This window comes from Globicephala melas, chromosome 3 (genome assembly GCF_963455315.2).
Source record: "Globicephala melas chromosome 3, mGloMel1.2, whole genome shotgun sequence".
Taxonomy (NCBI): Eukaryota; Metazoa; Chordata; class Mammalia; order Artiodactyla; family Delphinidae; genus Globicephala; species Globicephala melas.
The window spans coordinates 48,897,530-48,921,044 of NC_083316.1; the positions used below are offsets into that span (position 1 = coordinate 48,897,530).

The 23,515-nt window shown below is 38.2% G+C and overlaps 2 protein-coding genes across 8 annotated transcripts in view; one reads left to right on the top strand and one right to left on the bottom strand.

Annotated features, from left to right (window-relative positions):
* Positions 1-9,831, top strand: part of KIF2A (kinesin family member 2A) — a 70,446-nt gene extending 60,615 nt beyond the window's left edge. For all 4 annotated transcript variants that reach the window (XM_060295807.2, XM_030843978.3, XM_030843989.3 and 1 more), the window contains 3 exons: positions 1,879-1,980; positions 4,406-4,541; positions 6,828-9,831. In XM_060295807.2, coding sequence (XP_060151790.1) covers positions 1,879-1,980; positions 4,406-4,541; positions 6,828-6,913 — 324 coding nt within the window. In that variant the 3' untranslated portion in view covers positions 6,914-9,831. The remainder of the gene's footprint in view (positions 1-1,878; positions 1,981-4,405; positions 4,542-6,827) is intronic.
* Positions 7,483-20,826, bottom strand: DIMT1 (DIM1 rRNA methyltransferase and ribosome maturation factor). Of its 4 annotated transcripts, XM_030844004.3 has the most exons (12): positions 20,548-20,826; positions 20,116-20,189; positions 18,886-18,972; positions 17,087-17,148; positions 16,909-17,002; positions 16,770-16,819; positions 15,009-15,132; positions 14,780-14,872; positions 13,851-13,915; positions 12,927-12,990; positions 11,572-11,678; positions 7,483-10,049 (listed from the first exon to the last, which is right to left on the bottom strand). In XM_030844004.3, the coding sequence occupies exons 1-12, from the start codon at positions 20,624-20,626 to the stop codon at positions 10,007-10,009; spliced, it is 942 nt and encodes a 313-aa protein (XP_030699864.1). In that variant the 5' UTR covers positions 20,627-20,826; the 3' UTR covers positions 7,483-10,006. The 4 variants fall into 4 exon arrangements, with proteins under 4 accessions (XP_030699864.1, XP_030699871.1, XP_030699876.1 ...); XM_030844011.2 differs by lacking the exon at positions 20,116-20,189; XM_030843997.2 differs by lacking the exons at positions 7,483-10,049; positions 11,572-11,678 and having other exon boundaries at positions 12,172-12,990.
* Between the last annotated feature and the right edge of the window lie 2,689 nt (positions 20,827-23,515).

Below are 23,515 nucleotides of genomic sequence, written 5' to 3' on the forward strand. Positions count from 1 at the left end.
CGGTCCGGGAAGATCCCACATGCCGCGGAGCGGCTGGGCCCGTGAGCCGTGGCCGCTGAGCCTGCGCGACGGGAGCCTATGCTCCGCAACGGGAGAGGCCACAACAGTGAGAGGCCCGCGTACCGCAAAAAATAAAATGAAATAAAATAAAAAAATAAAATAAGAGTTCTGAACTTTGAACCATAGAGGATAAAGACCTAAAAATGAAATCCTGGCGTTAGTCTATCCCCTGTCCCCAAAACGTTTGAAAGAGACTGCAGTTGCTTTTTAAATCCTTAAAGCAAAAAAAAAAATTCCTTAAAGCAAACCCTGCATTGCTCCTAGATACGGTGCTTCCAGAGATATGGAAAACCAGAACAAGATAGGCACTCCCTATAGCAGATCTCTCACATTTTATTCTTGCATCTATTTGGTCTTTGCAGGACCTTAATTTGGAGAGGTTGGCTAGGTGACCAGAACTAATCCAGAGGCTTTAAGCATGACATCATGGGTTCTTGCAACCTCCCTTATATATGAAAGAGTGTGGATTTCTTTCAACTTTGCCTTCCCCAAGGAACTGTCTTGAGATGGTTCAGCATTAGCCTTTAGTTAAGTATTGGTGCATGTGTACATATTCTTATTGCTATATTAAATTTTAACAAGGTAGATTAAAATGGGATAGTGTCCAGGACATGCCCTGGAGATAAAAGTAATACAGGTAGACAAACTAGAGGATAATCAAGTGCATTAGAATTCCATAAGTAGTTGTATAGACAAAAAGTATTCTGAGTGGGCTGCATGGAAGTGATAGGAGTTTGCATAATATCTTGAAGCAGAGAAAAGACAGGACATTCTTGGCTTGGCAGGGAAGTGGGCAGATAAAATGAGTAAAGGTGGTTGACTGTGTATTTACCAGAAGGACAGAGAATATGAGAGAATCATGCCTGCATGTCCTGATTAAAAGCAGATGGCTCTTTTCCCAAAGAAAAAATAAAAAATTCTTTAGCCAACTTGATTATGTAAACTTTTAGGGATGGCAGCTTATTGATGAAAGAGTCAAATAAGTCAAAGTCTACTTATAATATTTAATTTAATGAAAATACACATATATTTAGAATTGTGTATTTTATTTGAAAAATGTTGCTTTACCTACTGACATTTTATAAAACAATTTTAAGGGTACTTCTCAATCACTACAGCCACATTTTGAGGAAATAAATCATTAGATGTTAGAGTTGGGAAGGAAGCTCAAAAAAGAAAGCAAGGCCAGAGAAGTTTGACTTGATGTAGGACCAAAATATATGTTGCATATACATATGTGAGTTTTTGTTGATAAAGTTGTGAATTGTCCATTAAAATTTCTGTAAAAACCAGTAAGTAAATTGTAGAATGCAATTCAGAAATTAAAATTTAGTAAGAGTTGGATCCTTCAGAATACCAATTTGATAGTCACAGTCATGAAAGATACTATGTTTACGTCTCTCTTCTAGTGAAAAGAAATTTAAGACATATATGTGAATTAAATTGTTAGGGAAAGTAAACAACACTGAGGAAATATTTCAGTATATTTCTAGCCTGTGATAAATGTATATTTGAAAAGTTGCACTCCAAAAGAGATTGCTTTTTTACAGTAATTCTGCAGTAAAGCTTGGGATAAGTGAAAACTGTCTCTTACTGATGTGTTTAAGTTTGTCTTACTGAGTGTTATGTTAAATATTTTTGACCCATAAAAAGAAATTGTGGCTTTGCCTTTCATGTTTTGTTTTAGTTGTCTTTAACATTCAAGCATCCTCAATTTCTAAGTTGCATTTTTGTAGATGACACAGAAAAACTACTTTTTTATTATAACATTTAAAATATAAACTTATGTCATAATTTTTAAACTATTTTTATTTTAAGGAAGAAGAGGTTTCTCCACAATTGTTTACTTTCCACGAAGCTGTCTCACAAATGGTAGAAATGGAAGAACAAGTTGTAGAAGATCACAGGGCAGTCTTCCAGGTAAAGTAAGACAGAATCTTTAATCAAATGTTTCTCTAGAAAAATTAACTACCAACTTTTGTAATTCTTTGAGTATCACACTAATCTAAAAATAATACTTGTTTATGTGTAAGTATATGTGTATTTGTAGGGCATATGCCACAGTACGTTTTGAATAGAATGAATGATCACTACAAACTTTCTTTGCAGCTGTGATGGAAAGATCTACTTTATTTCTTCTGTTCTCCCACTTCATTTGCTTTTGTCAGTTGTCCGTTTATAGAGGAGTTGAACTTCTACCCTCCACTACCCCTTTCTTCATGGTAGGCCAGTTTGTTTGACAGCAGTAGGAAAAACTCTGCTAAAGGGTATCAGAACAATTGAGGAAGAGTCAGTCTTTGTAGAAAAGGAGGAGTATTTCAGGAGAGTTACTGTACTGACTGAGCTGTCAGTGGCAGATGACTGAGGGGTATTATATCCCTTCCTATAGCAGTAACTCCTTAGGTATTTATCCCATTGTGTGTTAAACCTATTTTAAAAAACCTTTTACCATACGATCCTCCCCTCTCCCTTTTTATAAACAAGAAAATATTCTGGGGACTTCGCTGGTGGCACAGTGGTTAAGAAAGCGCCTGCCAATGCAGGGGACATGGGTTTGAGCCCTGTCTGGGAAGATCCCACATGCCGTGGAGCAACTAAGCCCATGCGCCACAACTACTGAGCCTGCACTCTAGAACCCGTGAGCCACAACTACTGAGCCCACGTGCCACAACTACTGAGCCTGCACAAATAGAGCCCGTGCTCCCCAACAGGAGAAGCCACTGCAATGAGAAGCCCACGCACTGCAACAAAGAGTAGCCCCTGCTCACCCACGCATGCAGCAACGAACACCCAATGCAGCCAAAAATTAAAATAAAATAAATAAATTTATTTTTTTAAAAAAAGGAAATATTCTGGAGGGTGATACCTTTGAGGAAGTGAAGATAATTTTGAACATATTTATGGAGACTGTACAGTCAGGTTGCCCCCCACCCCCTTCCCACAGTATATAAATCCTTTGTCCTGTTAACCTATATTCCTTCTCTGATGTTGAAGAAATCTTCATTTATCTGTAAACAGACATTAACATTCCTCAGCTCTCGCCATTCAAGCACTTGGATGAAGGTCTCAAAAACATAAGAGAACTGTTTATAACTTCAGAATAGCGTATACATTAAAACTGTTACAGTTTTAGTCAAATCCATATTATGGGAATCTCTTCAGAGGCCTAGGTATTTAGATTAAATCAAAAAAGGACACTTGTAATTTAAGAAAATTGCTAGAACAATATGGACACCCATAAAACTCAGTCAGGTGAGGCTTTCAAACTCAAATTTATACTTGATGTGTCAGAACTAAATTGGTACATTTATAGAACAGTTGTGTGTGCAGCACAATTGAATTGTCTTGGAATCCAGCAGTAGACTTGTGAATGCCTTGTTACAATGAGGTATGCGCCACAACTACTGAGCCTGTGTGCTGCAACTACTGAAGCCCGCGCACCTAGAGCCCATGCTCCGCAACAAGAGAAGCCACCGCAATGAGAAGCCCGGGCACTGCAATGAAGAGTAGCCCCCGCTCCCCGCAACTAGAGAAAGCCCGCACACAGCAACAAAGACCCGACGTAGCCAAACATAACTAATTAATTATTTTTTTAAAAAAGGAATGGTTTCCTTGAAGCATTTATGAATAGTAGTAAGTAGCTACTGTTTAGTGGTTCATTTGACTCTTCTAAAACGGGCTATCCTGGGAATTCCCTGGCTGTCCAGTGGTTAGGACTCTGCGCTTTCACTGTGGAGGGCGCGGGTTCAATACCTGGTCAGGGAGCTAAGATTCTGCAAGCCACACGGTGCGGCCAAAAAAAAAAGGGCTATCCAGTGTTCCCTTACAGTCGATAATATTGAAGAGCTAGTGCGTAGAATTTAGGATTACCTCTTGGCTCAACCACTGTGAGGCCCCAAATAGATACGTTAATTCCAGATGATTTACAAGTTCTGGGCTCCCATAGGCCTCATCAGATTGATCAGTAACTTTATTATTACACCCGTTGTCTCTATTTTAGGGACAGCTGTTGAAGTTTGAGATTTACTATGCTCATTTTGTGTGTGTGTGTGTGTGTGTGTGTGTGTGTGTGTGTGTGTGATTCATTCCCTCCCCCAAACCCCACTCAAAGTAGAGTAATAATAGGAAAATGAAGTCATCTTACTTGGCCTGTCACAGTGGTGTTTGTGTTCAAATTTAAGGAAATATTTCTTAGTTTTACTCTATAATAAAGATGTTTTATGGTTATTAATATTTTAGAGAATACTATCTTGAGTATGTTTGATTAACATGAAATTTATTAATTGGTTTCTGTCTTATAAATAGCCTCATTGGATTATTGATTTTTTTTTCTTGGTCATTTCAGGAATCTATTCGATGGTTAGAAGATGAAAAGGCTCTCCTAGAGATGACTGAAGAAGTAGACTATGATGTAGATTCATATGCTACACAACTTGAAGCTATTCTTGAGCAAAAAATAGACATTTTAACTGAGCTGCGGGGTAATTCTTTTTTCATTTTAGTGTTTGAAATCTGCCTAATATTTGTATGTAATTAGTGGGAGGATTTCATATTGTAAGAAGATATCTGAAGTGAAAATTATGGGTACATTTAACATCTTTCTAGAGGTATTGAAGACCAACGAACCATTCTGATTTTTCTAAAAATGAAACATGAAAAATCATTTCAAGTGCTCTCTAGTCATCTTTTTTTTTAGTCTTTGGAGAAGGTAAAGACATCTTTTGATTAAAGAGGGACAATATATTTTAACAAGTTTGTAAATTTTGTATACCCATTCAGAGTTTTAGTTTGGTGGGCTCATGCTTTTCAGAATTATTTTTCTTGGTTTAGGTCTTTTACGGGTCATCTTTCTTTAGCCTCCTATGTGCATCTCCTTTCTGTGCATATTGTCATGTTTTTCCTTTGAACACTTGTTTTAAAAAATGAAGGGGAAGGTTTCAAAACAACTCTTTCTACTTTGCTTATGAAGGGAGGCATGTGGTTTACCTACATGCCATGGCTTCTTTCTCGGCTTTTTAATTAGCTTATCTCTGCAGTTTCAGATAAGCATGTATTGTATGTGCTTTCTTAGGTTTTGGCAAATTAGCTATCTTCATTTATATGCAAGTAGGTTTCTTTGTGTGTGCATGCAGTGCAACATGAAACCAGACTGAAGTTGCTAGTTTTTAGCATCAGACAAGCTGCTTCAAATTTTTTAAACTAGGTTCTTTGTAAAGTTGGTTATTTGAAATCATATCTTATAGAGTCAGCAGTGACCATTTTGCCAATTTAGAATTGTTTGTGCAGATGTAGGGTTTCTAAAATTTGCTGTTTTTCATGTTCTTCATATTCAAGCCTTGATTTAAAGTGTTTTGATCATTTTTCTAATCTGTCATAATGCACAAGCAGCTTTTTCGGTATGCATTTTATTCAGAAGACAGATCACAATGCATCCTAATTTTTTTTCTTTGTAAGATGTAGCTTTCAACTTAGTTCCTTTCCTTAATTTTCTCAGGATTCATGTATAAGCAAGCAAACTTTGAAGAAATTACTACCTAGATATTATATTATTCAGTCCTTCCTTAGAAAAAATTTTTTTTACCATCCAGAGATAATTTTATTAACATAAGAAGTTTGAGAGCTATTATCTTGTATTACCAGGCATCAAATCCAGAAGTCCTTAAATTCCTTTCTTATTTTTTATTATTTTTGGCTGTGCTGGGTCTTCATTGCGGCATGCGGGCTTCTCTCTAGTTGCGGTGCAGGCTTAGTTGCCCTATGGCATGTGGGATCTTAGTTCCCCAACCAGAGATCTAACCCGTGTCCCCTGCATTGGAAGCCAGATTCTTAGCCACTGGACCACTGGGGAAGTCCCCTTAAATTCCTTTCTAAATTTCAGAAAAGTCAACTTTTTCAACATCGTTTTACTTAGGAAGAGGGGAAAGAAATTGAGATACCAACTTTATATCTCTCCTTTTTTCTGAAAGCCATAATCTTTGCACATTTTAAGTTGGGAAACTGTTGGAAGGTGCTGTCTCTTGTGCATTGTGCGATGCTTACAAATATCGCTGGTCTCTATTGACTAGATGACAGTAGTACCACCCCAATGTGACAGTCAAAAATGTCTGTAGATGTTACCAAATGTCCCCGGGAGGGGAGCGAAAATCACTCCCAAATTGAGAACCACTGTTACAAAAAGATTTCTCATCCTCACACAGCTGTTATTTGCCTCCTCCAATTTCTACTTATGTATTTCTTACTCTTAAGTGACTGAATCAGTACACGATAGACAGTAGGACAGAATTGTAAGGCCAAGAAATGTATGTCCTGTAATTTCCCTTCCCCATCATGCCCTTTTGCAATCCCTGATAAGGAAAAAATGACATGTCTTCTTAAAAACTCAAATAATCTTAAAATTTCATAGTTTAAAAAGGTAAAATAGGAATTGGGAATAGACATTTTCCAATATTGAGAGAAGAAATGTCTACTTTACACACATATATAGCCTCTTTACACTGCAAAAAGGAATTAAAATAAATTAAAATTGAATGCTGTAAAATGTGCCAAATAGAACAGAAATCTGTTGAAGATAACAAAAAAAACCCACAAGTATTTCCAGGAATCTAATGAGTCTGTTGCTATAGTTGAGCACTGTTCTGAGTTTCTGGACAACAAAGAAGGAAAAATCCTGAGTTAATTAAGAGAGCTGATTTGATAGGACCCATAAAGTTGCGTGCTGCATTGCATGTAATGCAAAACTTATTCCCTTGTTCTTTTCTTTTTCCAAGATAAAGTGAAATCTTTTCGTGCAGCTCTACAAGAGGAAGAACAGGCCAGCAAGCAAATCAACCCGAAGAGACCCCGTGCCCTTTAAATCAGCATTTGCTGCTAAAGGATTCCCAGAACCCTCGCTACTGTAACATACAATGGTTCAGCTGTAAGGGCCATTCGAAAGTTTGAAATTTTAAGTGTCTGTGGAAAATGTCTTGTCCCTTCAACCTGAATGACATTTCAATTTTGTGAAACACTCCTTTGTCTACAAGATGCTTCTAGTCCAGGAGGCACAACCAAGGTTTGGGAATAGTGAAGCATTTTGTTTCATTTACCCACATAGTGATTTACTTTTGAAGATCCTTGCCAATTTTATTTTCTGTATGATGAAGTAAGATTGTGGACTTGATCCAGAGGTGAATAGTAGGGGGAAGCCACAGCATTTCCTTTTAACTCAGTTCAATTTTCATAGCAAGACTGAGCAGTTTTAAATCCTTTGCGTGCATGCATACCTCATCAGTGATTGTACATACCTTGCCCACTTCTAGAAACAGCTGTGCTCACCTCTTCCTGCTTTGTGCCTTGACTAAGGCTACTGACCCTAAATTTCTGAAGCACAGCCAAGATAAATTACATTCCTTATTTGTCATTGTAAATTACCTTTATTGTGTGTACATTTTTACTGTAATTGAGACATTTTTTGTGTGTGACTAGATTTGCAGGATGTGCCATATCAATGAATGGAACTAAAGTCTGTGACAGTGGACATAGCTGCTGGACCATTCCATCTTATATGTAAAAAAATCTGGAATTATGATTTTAAAACCATATAACATGTGGTTATAATTTTCTTAGCATTTTCTTTGTAAAGAACTAAAATATAAACTAGTTGGTGTATAATAAAAAGTAATGAAATTCTGAAAAGAGTTTTATCTTAGGATAATACATATATATGCAGTGTGTGTTCCAGTGTGGTATTAACAAGACTAATAGTGCAATTTGATCTTTACCAATACCATTACTTAAGTTGAAGTGTCCATTAGCACCCCAAAATGAACCTTTTAAATGGTACTGTTAAAGGAAATTGGCTTCTGATGCATGAATATGTACATGTACATTGAAAGTAGTCCATAATAGAACTGTTAGTTTAAGCCAAGAATAGACAGTACATAACTCTCTTGAAAAAGAATTTAAGCTAAGAAAGAGATGACTGTGCCTTGAAAGGCACATCTGACCCAAGCTCCAGCCATTACCTAATGTATGAGTTTCACCATGATTTGATGAGCATCGCTGAATTCTCACCAATCAGCTCATCTAGGGCATGCTGCTTTTTAAATGGTGGCACTTATTTTTACAGATTGCTATTCCAAGGAAGAAAACTGGCCACTTTTCATGTAAATATTTTGTTAGAAGATTTATATATCTCTCTAGGAGTTTTCCCTCAGTTCCCAGGATAGTGTCTAGGAGTACGTTAACAAAAAAAAAGTCTCCCAAGGGTGTCTTGTTTTGATTTACTCTAGGGAACTACCAGCTCATTCATATGGGCTAATGGGAAGCTATGAATAGAGTCACATGAGCCAGATTCCCTACTTCACTGTCCACAGAACTCAGAAGGTCGCTGTGGGAATCCTAACACCATGGTGAAAAGCTCCTCTGTAAACTTGAAATCTAGAACAAGTGTAGATTTTCACAGTGTGCTTATTATTAAATCTATGGAATGATCTTCAAAGGACATAGAGATATGTGAATTTACTCATTTTAAAGCACAACAGATAAGTCTTAATTTATTATTTAAATTAGAAGGGTACTATCTCTGGAAGGTCTCCTCAATTTGAAATGTACTGCCTTATACTATAATGGCTTCATTCTGATTAGTATTCAAGGTGTATTAAATATCAGTAGCAGAAAAGATCTTGGTAGTATAATCCATTCCCTCAGTTTTACAGATAGGGAAATCTGAAGGTTATAAAAGGGACTGAAACTCAGCAGTCCATAGGAGGACAGGAAAATAAGAGGGAAAGCTGAATTAAATCTTAAATTTAAATTTTCCTTTAAGGATAGAGATGGTACAAGTGAACTTTGCTAATTAAGTAGTTTTGTGAGATTAAAAAAACCTACTCTTAATTATGTAGTATTTATGTAACAAAAGTGGCTTTGTGCAGTTATTTAAAGAATAACTTAAACTTTTTGGATCTGGATTAAACATTCTTTACTTTCTCAGACTTGAAAGCTGATATCCCTATTAATAATTAACTAAAAATATACATTATTTTAGTTATATAGGAATGTTTTAATATATCACTTTGAAGCCAGATTTCTAAAAAATCTGTTTATGCAAACAACCTATCTTTTCCTTCTAGGTTCACTCAGTGTACCTCTGTTAAAATTTGGATTTTAACTTTAAAGCCAGTGTTGATTTATAAAACCCTTTGAAATTTTAAATCTATGACTATCTCGCCAAGAAAAAACATATAATCTTATAGTTCATTTCATTCTAGTTGAGCATCCTCATTTACAAGTAAGGAATGCCCAGAAGTAATATGCCTGGCATCATGTGGTGGCAGTAGCAGACTCAGGCTTGCCTAGAACCCTAGCCTATTATGCTGCAGGATTGCTAAAGGGGTAGGCAGTGATAGAAATTATATAGGATAAACAGAGAAAGAATGAGAGAAGCAAAACAACATTTTAGGAAACAAGGAAACAATTGCTTTACTGTACACATGAATAACAAGAAAAAATGGTATGGGGAATATGTGACTAAATTAAGCATACTTTAACTTTCTTATGACTTGAAGAACAAAGGCCTAAAGAGCTAAAATCCTAAAAAAAGGTTCTCATAGTAATATGTAACATAGAAAATATTAGTGTAACATCTTTATATAATACACTGTTAGAAATAACTTTTTTAAGTGTAAAGTTGTGCGTGTCTGCGGCTCTTAAACTTGAAGAGTATCATGTATAAATTGGACCCTGCCCTATGTTGTGTATTAAAATCAAACCAAATCCAAAAAAAAAAAAAAACCTGTATAGTTAGAATTGACTTACTTCCTTAAAAATTCAGAGTAATAAATGGTGACAACAGTAGTAAATCAAAAATAGTCAAGCACATAGTGTCCAAGCATAGTTCATCTTCTCAAATTATTAAGAATATATAATTCTACTTTGTTGAGTTTGGAAACTTCTCTTCTGCAGATACCTAAGAAAAATGGATACCTTCTGCATTGAATCCATGTAGCAATCTGAAAAAAGAAACCAAAATGGGATGGTATTGAAATGCTAGTTTGTAGCAAGTAACAGTGCATACATAGTCCCTATACCATGAATTCTAAAACACAAATACATCAGCAAACCTGTGAAGCCCACCCACTCCTAACACTAGTCATTAAAGAAACTTTATTCTTCAACTAAATTTATGAGATGTATATTGGTTAAAACCACATCATTTTGGTGCCTCTTCTGTCATAGCCTGTATGTCTTAAGGCATGATGAATTTAAAATGATCTTAGACCTACACTGTCCCTGGCCTAAGAGGACACTGGCCCTTGTTCCATTTCAACCTGGTAAGTGGATGTGAAGCTGTTTGGAATTAGAGGCAGGAGAGAGATGAATGGCTAATCTCATGTGTCCATTCTTCCTCTCTGAGTTCGCTGTTACTGAGTTTCAAATTAAATACTGCTTCTCTCTGGATACCTGTGTACTTATTAGATCCTAGTTAGCAAACTGCATGTTTAGTAACCTTGAAGAAGATTAATAAGAATGAAGGAAAATAAGATGAAATATTTCTACTTAGACCTGCCCGAGATTATTTTCAGAATGGCCCATAAGAACCATCGAGATGGGTTAAGATATCTGAAAAAGGAAGATAGGTACTTATGAATAATGTTCAACTCCTAGGATTAACATCTAATAAAGACTCAGTAGTACTGCTAGCCTGCCAATAAAATATAAGCGCCATTTGTCTCAATTACATACAACTGTGTTTCTAGCATAGAAAAGTCAAACCAATGACTTTTATAACAATCTACCCTCTTTTTTTATCAGCCTCTAGACCATGGAAGCTTTAAAAATGAATTGGATAAACAGGAAAAAAATTATGGTTTATTAGTTAGGAAATCAGAGTGTTAGTGATTAAAAACAATGAATACAGGTTAATAATTACCTGGGTAATTTGACGCCTTACTCTGCTTTGCTAAGACTTACTTTCTTAATCCAAGGAAAACAAATTTCAGTCTATATTGCCCAGTTAATTATGACACCCTTCTTTTGCTTCAGGTGTGTGGAACTTGCCTCAGTCCACAAAATAAGTTACTGAACCAGTTAGAAATGATAACCAGATATGATTGTAACTAATATTATTTCATACTTAAAAGCTATTCTCAATAAAGAAAAAAGACCCAACTATATATATTTTGATTCTTTTACCTTACAGGCTACTTTGAAGAGACAAACTGTTAAGACTAACTGTGAATGGGAGTTGGGGGAGGGGGCTAGAGGGGAGGAGCATGCACACCACCACACACATTGCCACAGAGGTTATCTCCAGGCTCGGACTGTTCCCCACCACTGTTCTTACAGAAGTGTTCACTCTGCTGCAGCTAACTAGCCTCCGTCTTCTACACCAAATACTATTCCATACCATGGAAGTGCTATGCAATAACTCCCAGGTAGCACCTTATACCACTTAAAAGCCTTTAAATTTCTAAATCTGAAGGTGTCACAGTAAAGATATGTAAAAATGTAGGAAAAGGAAAATGTAGTTACCTAATGAAATCATCTATGTCCATGGAACGGGCCCGCTTGTCACTAAAACCTGTGCTGGTTAGGATTTGCTGTATTTTATCTGCTATGCTGAAATCTTCTGGTATTATCTATCAATATAAGATTCAGAATAAATGAACAACATATCTTTAATGAAGTCACTTTGACTCTTTTTTTTTTTTTTAGTTCAGTAAGTCATAAACAGTCACCTTATCAGTTCATGATAGTTTTGGAAAGCCTGTTTGTGCAGATTAAGACTTGGATCTCTCATTAGTTAAGTGGTTGATTTTTTAGCATATACCAAATACACAGAAGACCTTGAATGAGTTAAATCAAGTGTATTGCCCTTTTTCTTCTTAGAAATTCTGAAATAGTTGTTTCAGGCGTCACAAAGTACTTCATAACACATAAAATAATTAAAACTATAACATAAATTTTACAGCAATTGTTACTTCTTTAAAAGTAACATATTCTTGGTACAAATTTCATTTTACCAGCTAGTTAAGTTTTTCTCATAGATGGCCTCTCCAGCCCTTGAAAATATTTCATACTTTACATCTTTCATCTAAAAACTTGTCTTAATCCAGCATAATATTTCCTATGTAGGTAGATGTACAATGACTTTATTCATAAAATGGAGGTAGCAATGTGGTACATTAAACCATGTAAGATCTGAGTAAAAAAAAACAAAAGAAATTTGCTTTTATCTGTCCGCTCCGTTTAATTAGCTTGAAAGAACTAAAAAGTTATCAAACATCACAGTCATTATATATATGGATATGTCTATGTGTGCTCACACACACAACTAGTTAAAGAAAATGTTGCACAGATAATGTAATACAGAGACATGAGGTTCACAACCAGAAATCTGCTATTTATCTCATACTTTGTTCTAATTATTTCAATTTCTGGGTATTAAAAAAAAGTCACTGAGAAAATAGTAACTTTAAATTTGTAATTGCTACGTAAGCAACAAGCAAGAAGGGACGGCCACAATTCAAAGGCTAGCAAATGGTACACAATTATTTTACGCTGAGTAAGTTACACAAGCTTAAAACTTTGAGAAAATTATGATTCAACTGAATCTTTTTATGGCAAAAAAAAAAAAAACCGTCAGTAAAAGTGGATGGAGTGGAGTATTCAAGGGTGTTCAGATATGTTCTGCAAAATACATAGCAGCAATGACCTGTTAGAATTCAAGTTCTAGTGCTAGTTAGACATGACATACTGTCTTTTAAGGATCCTATGGAATGTTCAAAATTAAGAATCTTGTAATGATATATGAAACAGAATAGGAAATAGAGGGACATTTTAAAACAGAACAAATTATTGAAACAACAGAAACATTTTCTGCTTACGATATTATGGACCGAACAGTGAATTCTGTAGTTTTTTTCCAGTAGCTGTTGCACTGCACTTGACCTGTATTACATAAAGACATGATATCACTATTATTCCCAAGTCAGATTATAAATAATTTCCTTTAAGTTTATTATAAGATTAAATTTACGTTCCATATGGCGAAATTAAGGAACTAAAAAAGGTGTTGAATATTTAAACTTCTGAAATAATCGCAACTACTAATATTTAAAAAGTAAGTCCTGATAAACATCTCTCACATTCTTAAAGAAGTTCTAGACTCCACAAAACATCATCTACAAACATTTTTTTTTCATTGTGGCTTTCACCTTTCTTTTGACCTTGGGCCCCAAATTGCTGCTATATTTTTCCAAGTTAAAATGCCATAAATCTTTTAAAAATGTGGAAGGGGTCCATCATACCTCATCTTTCCAAGGAAAAACTAGGCAGGATGTGTGGTCAGTTTTTGGTTATTTCCCATTTTGCAAACAAAAACCTGATCTAATTCCCAAGTCCAGGAACTTTTCTTCATTAAGTTCTCCTGCCTCACAAAGTACAAAATTAAAAAGATAGGGCTTCCCTGGTGGCGCAGTGGTTGAGAGTCTGCCTGCCAATGCAGGGGACACGGGTTCGTGCCCCGGTCCGGGAAGATCCCACATGCTGCGGAGCAGCTGGGCCCGTGAGCCATGGCCGCTGAGCCTGTGCGTCCAGAGCCTGTGCTCCGCAACGGGAGAGGCCACAACAGTGAGAGGCCCGCGTACCACAAAAAAAAAAAAAAAAATTAAAAAGATAAAAATGTGTCTGGACATGGATCATGTTTATGCTTTAGGGTATCTGTTCAGGAAAAAGGACCAAATTCTAGCACTTAGCACAGTATCTGAAGCACTGATCCCTCATATATCATAAATTAGTAAAATACTTACTTAAATGCAGCAGACAGTGTCTTGTTTTTCCTAACAAAGGTGATCCTTACTAGGCCATCCCATTCCTGAAACAGTAGATGAATATTTTCTTACAGAATATTAAACCTGCCTATACCTACTAGGTATTATTTTGTGTTAATATATAAAAATGAAAGGAGTGATGGAGTGATGAAAATGTTCTATATCTGGAGTGATGAAAATGTTCTATATCTTGATTTGGCTGGCACACATATGCAAAAGTAAGATGCATACTTGATTTTCACACTTCTGTGCACCTCACTGAATATTTTACCCTCAATTTTAAAAATAGAAGAAAAATACATATTTGTTCCACATCTGAACAAAGAACATGGCATTTATTTAAATCGAAGTATCATTTTCAAAAAACTCAAAACAGACATGATTTAGAATATAGCCTGTACAACACACCTAAGTAAACCTTGCAGGAATAACTGACAACCACTCCACTGCCACCAGTTACTGACCACATAAGCAATCACGTTTTTATCCCATGTGATTGCAGTAAGGTTTTACATCACATCATCTGGCTTTCTTCTCTTTTTAAATGGCAGAAATTAGAATTTTGATTAAAAAGTGTTATACTATTTAACACAACTATTTTCATTTTATCTTGTTTTCCATGTCTTATTCAAATAGATACATGTTTTCCATAGCTATAAGCTTCAGCAAATTGCAGTGGCATTCTAATCTTTTTACCTTTTGCAAACATTTTCCATGCTCTTGAGGTCCTCAACAACTATCTTGTGTCAAATAATTCCATCTACTCCATCACAGGGATGTATCATAATTAACACTCTCCTGTTTAGACATTTAGGTTGACTCGTTACCTTTCTGCTGCTACAGACACACATCTTCCAAGTTGGACTTTTTTTTCCCTTTACTGAATGACCTAGTTATTTTAACCTCACCTGAAAATTGATAGGTGGTGGTGGATTCTTAGGTTCTATCCTTACGACACTGGATTCCACCTTGGGCGGTGGTCTGAAGTTATTCTTTCCAACCTATTAATCAGAAAATGTTTAAGGAGTCCTCTCAAAAACAACTTTAAATAGTAATCAAATACGCTTTCCTCCCAGAAGGCACAGCTAGATGCTCAAGGATGAGTTAAGCCACATTACTTCAACAACAGTCACGTACTTTCATTAGATGGTCCACACGTGCTAATAGCTGTGTATTAATTGACAGTCTGCAGTATAACTTATCTCCAGGTTTTGCAACCAGTCGGAGAGCAAATTCTCTTTGAAACATAAGTACAGCACATCTGAAAAGACAGAAGAAAGGAATAAGGAACAAGGTCATTTTCAACTATAAATGTATTTTAACTGCAATGACTTTTCTTAAGTGGGAAATAGAGCAAAGCAATATCTGGGGTTAATAATTAGTCCAGCTGGCCAGAAGGGAGGAGAACACTTTCAACCTGAGCTTTATTACCACAAAATGATCCAGCTGCCTTTGTTTTTCATTGTGTAATGGCCGTAGCTCCAACCCCTTGCAAATGTAAGCCCTCAATGATGAGAAAGTATTTCAGATCAGCACTAGTCGATAAGCCCCTCTAGGAAAACAAAACCCAGGGACTTCCCTGGTGGTCCAGTGGTTAAGAATCTGCCTTCCAACGCAGGGGATGCAGGTTCAATCCCTGGCTGGGGAACTAAGATCCCACTATGCCACAGGGCAACACTACTAAGCCTGCACACTCTGGTGCCCAGGTGCCACAACAAAAGATCCCATGTGCCTCAACTAGGACCCAACACAGCCAAATAAATAAATAAATATTTTAAAAAACAAAACCCAAACGAGCAAAATTGGTTCAGTAGCTGAACTGTATTCATGGGGTGGTAAACATCCCTGTGGAAGAGCTGAGGCAGCTTGTGACATCAGTGTCCTCCTGGTTTAACAGGTTAAGGAAAGTGGACTTTTTATTCAGCAAGGAAGGGGGAAGCTCCTGAACAGGAGAAGAGCATCTTCAAAGCTGGGATTTGACTTTCAAACTTTTTTGACAATAAGTCACACTAAGAAGTACATTTGACGTTGCAACACCTGCCACAAATCTCTCTATATATATATGTTTAGGGAACTCAAACAAAAAGTTTCACGAAACTATAATCACCTCGATGACATGCACTGAATGCCCTCTGATATATTCTATTCCATGTCATTTTTTTCTAAATGACAGTCATGGGGCTTCCCTAGTGGCGCAGTGGTTAAGAGTCCTCCTGCCAATACAGGGGAAATGGGTTCGAGCCCTGATCTGGGAAGATCCCACATGCCATGGAGCAACTGGGCCCGTGAGCCATGGCCCCTGAGCCTGCGTGTCCAGAGCCTGTGCTCCTCAACAAGAGAAACCACCGCAATGAGAGGTACTCGCACCACAACGAAGAGTGGCCCCCGCTCACCACGATTAGAGAAAGTCCACATGCAGCAACGAAGACCCAACGCAGCCAAAAATAAATAAATATTTTAAAAATGACAGTCATGGCTCACTATTTTATAAGTACTAAGGAGTTTTTGACTTGCGATTCAAAAACTACTGGTACAGACTGTACTAGAAACCACTTAGGAGGCCACTGTAAGAATCTAGACATAAGGTAATAAAAAGTTTGACCTGGGCTAATGGCAAGAGCATGAGAAAATAGGGAAAGGCCACCTGGTCTCAGGAGCAGGACTTAGACCACACCTCCCCCAAATAACTCTGGCAATTGAAAAAGAAAGAGAGAGAAAGAGAGAGAGAGAGAGAAGAAGAGAGAGAGAAAGCAGCACACAAATTGGTATTTTCTACAAAACAAATTCTCCAGTAGTTTTTCAACTGAATTAACCTTAATCTTTGGCTGTCTGTGTTCATGGCCTAAACTGTCAATTTTCCTAAGATTTGGCAGTGACTTTGCTCTTCTTGTCACAAACCTGAAGAAAGGTCGGTGCAGCAACAGCTTGAAGACAAAAGGAGAAGAGATCTGTAAGAGAATTAACTAGTTAGTTCTGGGAAAGACACACCAGGAAACAATTTAGGATATATACTGTTCCCTACATTTTGAAAACATACCTGATAAGGCAAATTTGCCACACAAGCATCAAAAAATGGCAAATCTGTTTTCAACACATCACCCACCATTACTTGAAGTTTGCTGGCCAGAGGCCTGATAATAAGAAAAAAAAAGCAATTAAAAAGAATACTGTTTCATGAGACTGAAATGCACTTTAATTCTATTATGTATACTCACGTGCCCTGAACTCTTTTGTGAAGTTCAGCTACTAGCCTTACGTCAAGTTCACAGGCTATTACCTAAATTTAAAAAAAAATTTTTTTTAGGTTAATTATAGAGTATAAATCTTTTCCTGTTATCTCAATGGAAACTCTTACATGATTTAAATGAATTAAACTCCTTTTCCCAATTCTACCATCAATATTCCTTCAATTGTACTCTACCAGCATATTTTAAAGAACTTATTTAAGAGAATTTAATGAAGAGAGTATTTACAAAATGTGGGAATGGGGTTAAGGGAACAACAACAAAAACACCACCCAGAAAAGTAGCCAACCGGACTATGTGAGCGTTCTACCCAATAATTGACAGAAGTATTGTGCTCATATGGCTCCACGCTTTGTAACTCAACTGATGACGAAAAAAATACACAATATGTCTTTGTAGTAAATGTTCTTAGAAGCACACAAAGCAACTGCTCCTGGAATGAGTATATCACTTCTCTCATCTACTGAGATCCAGAACATACAGCACAGATAACTTCTCAAGTAAATGAAAAGGGATGCCAGATAGGCTAAAATTTTAATTTTATTTCAATATAAGCTGAGGTTTTACTGACTTCCAGGAAGACCACATCTACAGAGTAGATATATGTGCCGTTTAGTCTGTTTAGCTCCCAGGTCCATTCTCCAGCTTTCTCTGTGCCTGTAGGGTCATACAGTTCAGCTCCGTTGCCCTTTGACTTCTGGTTGGGATTGGCTACTGAAAGGCAACGGCCTGCTGAAAGGCATTACCGGTGCAAGGGGCAACGCTGAGTATTTCCTAATGTCTGGCCGTGCCTTGCACAAGTTTTGGCAGCGGCTGTGTTCTGCTATGAGTGGCCCCTGTTCGATGGCTCCTGCTCTTACTGCGCTCCGGTAACACACTCCCCTCCTCCTGCCCCTTGAGGTCTTTGGATAGTAACTATTTCCTGCTGTTGCTAGTCCCTAGGTTTTTCACTAATGTTTACTGGTTCCCTTAACATTCCCACATTTTGTCAATGGTCTCTTCATTGAGCTCTCTTCAGATAAGTTCTTTAAAATGTGTTGTCTACTTCCACCAGAAGACAAAACAGTGGTCTAATTTAACTGGAACTAGGTGAGCCAAGAGACAAAGAAGGTACCAGCAGTGGCCAGGTGACACCCTAATCTCAGAGGCCTGTGCTAGATCTCCTCCAAAGTCCTAAGGTCCAATAACTCCAATTGCTGTGCTTTGTTCCCCTGAGCCTAGAGGTGGTAGCTGCTCTCTGTAATTACTACTATTGGGTTACCTCAGTGTTCCCATTTTTTCTCTTAGTCCTCTAGTAACCATGTAACCAATTCCCTATATTAAATTCCCTGTATTGAAATATCCAATGTGGTTTTGTTTCCTGATTGATATACCCCATATTTTCTTTTTCTTTTAATCCATTTTTAAAAACTGAGATACAATTGACATATAACATTAGTTTCATGTGTACAACATAATGTAACATTCATGACCACATAATTACAATTTTATTTTCTTGTGATGAGAATTTTTACTCTCTTTAGCAACTTTCAAATATACTACACAGTACTGTTAACTATAGTCACCATCATGTCCATCATCCCACGGCTTACTTATTTTATAACTGGAAGTTGGTACCTTTTGACCCCCTTCACCCAGTTCGCTCATATTTTCTAAGATAAAGTTTCTAGCAAAGGAGCAATTAATTAAATAGATCTGTAAGCCACCTGAGCTTGCTCACATAGTAATTTCTGATACCAAACAAGAGGATACCAAAATCCTCTTTTTACCTTTTTCGCCTTTTCTAGCAACTTTACAGTCATATTGCCAGTTCCAGGTCCAACTTCCAGCACCACATCAGTTGGTCTTAAGGCAGCCTACAAGCAAGCACAACCACTTTAGCTTTACAGGAACATCTGTAATAATTTAATTTACATCTGAATATCTTTACTCAAAAGTGCTCAGTTAGATCCTATCCTGGCTCCCTTTTTAGAAGATTCCTTCATGATCTATGTGCTTAACAAAATTATCTCATTAATATTAGGTGCAAGTGGAAATCTAACACCTCTCCTAACTTGGGGCAATAGTTAGGAGTAAGAAAAGCAGGAATAGCAGTTCTTTCTGAGAGTTGCATTCTGCTTTCTACCTTTGAAATGATTCCAACAGCATCTTGTTATCAACTCTGTTATCACCAAGTTCAAACTGGAAAGGTCAAAATGATGACCTTGCCTGAGAACCATAACACGTTGTGCCAGTATTTCTCAATTCTACATCCATGTATGGTTTCAGGGATGCAGGAGTATCCAGAAATTTTACACAAAACTTGGTGTCTGTATGCACACAGCTGCAGTTCATAGCTTTCATCAGATGCTCAAAGGAATCCATGAGCCAAAAAGGTTAAAAAGCTAGGCCAACTCTCATTCTGTAAACGACACTAAGTCGAGATTACCTATGTAATGTTCTTTCTACAGCTCCAGGATGCTTCCTTTGCAATCCTGAAAGTAATTTGCACCACCTGTGTTTCTTGTCCTAGCACCCAATCATCCAAAACAATAAGAGAACATCAATAGACCCATACAGGAAGAATACTCCAAAGAGTTTATATGTGGCATTAGCTTCTACCATATAGGCTTCTCTGGAGAACAAACTTCCAAAGGTGTCTGTTTAGACATAATTTTAGGGTCTGGAGTAAATAAAAACTAACAGTGATAGATGGTGCCTAGAAAAAGTGATTGGGAATAAAATAATAATAATCTGGAATCGAACAAGTAGAAATGTTAAGCTAAGAAGTAAATAAGCTACAGAAAGATAAAAGAATTTGGAGCCAGGAGAAACCGAGACCCACAGAAGGAAGCAAATCATATTGAAGACAGCTTGTGAATCCTACACAGTTCCTCAATTCATTCAACAAGTATTTATACAGCATCTATTTTGTGCCAGGCATCCTTTCTGTGCTTAGATATTCCTAAGAATAAAATCAGTAACCCAATAACTCTCTCCCTCTCCTCTTCCACACCCACCTTATCGATAATGCTGTTAACAATGAGAGGATTTTTCAAAACGTGCTGCCCAATCCCCGTGTTGAACATGAGTCCTGGAAGAAAACATGAAATAGCCTTAACTGCCCAACTAAAATCAAATATTGGACCATCCCAGAAAAGAAAGCAGGATAGTTGGGTTAAAGTATGTGCGCCAACGAGAGCCACCAAACGTCACGCTTGGAGCCGGGATGACAGACAGTTTCAGTTCACCCCTTCTGCTGGAAAGGAAGCCAGAAGCTGCGCGCCGGGCCTGCGGCCCGCGCTCCGGGAAACCCGGGACTTGCGCGGCTCCCAGAGCACGGGCCACGCCTGGTCTCACTGTCCCGGCCCAGAACTCCGTCCTCGCCCCGGGTTCGGTCCTGCCGTAAGACCCAACCCGACTGACCCCAGCTCCCTCCCGGCTGTCCCCACCTCCTGCGCTCTTCAGCTCCCGCCGTTGTTGTTGCCGCTCGCGGCACCGGCCGCTCGCCCCTGCCTTGATCTTCGGCATCTCTGCAGGCAGCAGGCCCACAGGCCGGTGAAGTTAGAGAGGACCGGAGCCTGCAACCGCGAGTCACCGAACCACGTGGGAATCGCCGGCCCGCACCAACAGCACAGGTTCTGGCCACGTCTGGGAGGGGCGAGGACCCGCCCACTGGTTTGCTCCGTGGTGCGCCCCCAGAAAGAGGGCCGACCTTGGGGCCCGCTGGCCGCCGGGAACTGAAGTCATAAGCTGGGAGAAAGCCTGGCCTCGGAAGCCTACATATCACAGAAGACACCGCGCTACCGATTCTGGCAGTTTGGATTGGCTAATTTGGAATCGGGGGCGGGGCCTCGCCCCTACCCACACCGAATGGGTTAAATAGGTTTTGGTGTGGTACCTCAAGGTTGTGGAGGAAGTTTAACTTATATTAACGTAGTTAGGCCTGTGGATGCTTCATCAGGCCAGGTTCTGGAATCGCTGAAATCCAAAGAAGGTTTCTTTTTGTTACGTGCCTCGCTCCTGTTTCCCAGCCGATCGTGGGGTGAGAATCCCAGGAACTTGGGAAGAGGAGCTTGCTCCTCTAGGGGAGTGAATTCTCCGCTGCTTGAGTTGTAGAAAGTAACTCTGAGAATGTAATTTTCTAGTTCCACTAGAGCTACTAGTTGCTTCACTTCCTTCTGTGCCACGTCATTAATTTCCTAAACTTTTCCATATTGAGCTCTAGCTGTGTATTAAACACTATTGGCTGCTAGAGATTCAAAGTTAAATGGGAAACTGCTCTTCTCAAAGTTTATTCTACTGAGAGAGTTAGACAAAAAGTCCGAAACTCTGTAAATGTGGTAATTGTTATGCATTGGGTATTGTGATAGGACAATGTATCCGACTGTAAGTTCCATGAATACAATGTCCATGTCTATTTTGCCTGCCATTGTAATGGTTCTCAGTTTTTAATGTTTCTGTGTGTACCTTATTTCCTTGAAGAAACAATCTTTTTATGTTTTTACCAAAGCAGACTTTCCTGCACAATTGATTGTGAGCATTCCCAAGCCTTGCTCTTTCTTTGCTGTAATTCTAATTTAGGAAAAAAAATTGTATACCCTAGTAGCATCTTCAACTACCTCTTTAATTCCACTGATCATTAATTTATTCCACAATTCTGGAGAATCTACAGTGTGCCAGGCACTTTGTCAAATGTTAAGAATTTAAGAATGAACATGACCTGATTGCTGCTTTTAAAGAAATTTCTATCAATAGAGGAAGACATAGCACCATTTGCTGATATCTTATTTCACCATTTCAAACAGTTCTCTAAAATAGGGGCTTATCGTTGTGTTCATTTTACAGATGAGGAAACTGAAGGGTAAAAAAAGAATGTTAAATGTCTTGCTCAAGATCACACAGTAAATGACAGCTGCCTCTTGAACCCAGGTCTGTATTCCAAAGACAGTGTGCTTTAAAAGAGGCATGATATTAGCACTATGGCTAATACTTGAGGAAACTGGGTAACATTTTCAAAATATAATATTTGAGCTGAATCATTAAAAGAGAACCAAAAATTAGCCAGGGAAAGTTTGAGAATTCAAAGGGAACGGTACTAACAAAGTCAAGATATAAGGGTATTTAAGGAAGAAAAAGAAACTTGATGTAGCTGAGAAGTAAACAAGTAATGTAAATAGAAACTTAGGGTGAAGGGCCTCAAATGTTATCCCAAGGAGCAATGGTGGTCACTGAGGAATCAAAATATCCATTTTCCCTCTCCACTCCTCTCCAGCTGTGAGAACTGCTGGAGCTCACACACAGTACCTGTAGGAGACATTCACGGGCTTCACATTTAGCTGGATTCTGAATGCTGCCTAGCCAGCTCTTCTTGAACTCCCTCTAATCTTCCTCTCCCATTCTCCATAAAGGATCTTCAAATCTTAATTCTTCTCAGGCCTCCTGCCCTACCACCTCCCCAGCTCCTTCTCAGCAGAAAACCTTGCTTTTTCTTTTTTTTAACATTTGTTATTTATTACAGTGAAATTGCCTAGTTTCCTTAGTTCAGTCACCTTTCTTCCTTTCTTTCTTCCTTCCTTCCTTCCTTCCCTTCCTTCCTTCCTTCCTTCCTTCCTTCCTTTCTTTCTGCTGTGTTGGGTCTTCACTGCAGTGCACAGGCTTCTCATTGCGGTGGCTTCTCTTGTTGCAGAGCACGGGCTCTAGGCGTGTGGGCTTCAGTAGTTGTGGCACATGAGCTCAGTAGTTGCGGCACATGGGCTTTGTTACTACACGGCCTGTGGGAGCTTTCTGGACTAAGGTTCAAACCCGTGTCCCCTGCATTGGCAGGCGGAGTCTTAACCACTGTGCCACCAGGGAAGTCCCGACCTTGCTTTTTCTTGACAGAAGGAATGCAAGATCACCTCCAGGACATTTTCATCTTCCTGGGTCACTCTTCTGCACACGGGGGTGTGTACAGTGAGTGGTGAGCAAAACAAAGTGGAGCTTACATTCTAGTGAGGAAAAACAGACATTATGTCAGGTGATGATAAGTATGAAGAAAAAAGTAAAGTAGAGGAGAAAGAGATCAACAGGGTGGGTGGGAGAGACTATTTTATGTAGCATGATAGACAATAAGGATGGAAGCCAAATGATAATTTTCTTTAGGAGTGAAATAGCAAGACCCTCCTGGAAGTTGTCACAAAATAAGCCACATAAAACTAAATGACTGAAGTGAGTGTGCACATTTAGCTTACCTACAGACTGAATTGGTGTTTGTTTAGGTATGAACCTTGAGTCACCTATATCCGAAAAACTAGGGCACATGTTACATAGTGGACTGTGTTTCCCCAAAATTCATATGTTGAAGCCCTAAACTCTGGTACTCAGAATGTGACTGTATTTGGACATAGGGCCTTAAAAGAGGTTACTAAGTTAAAATGA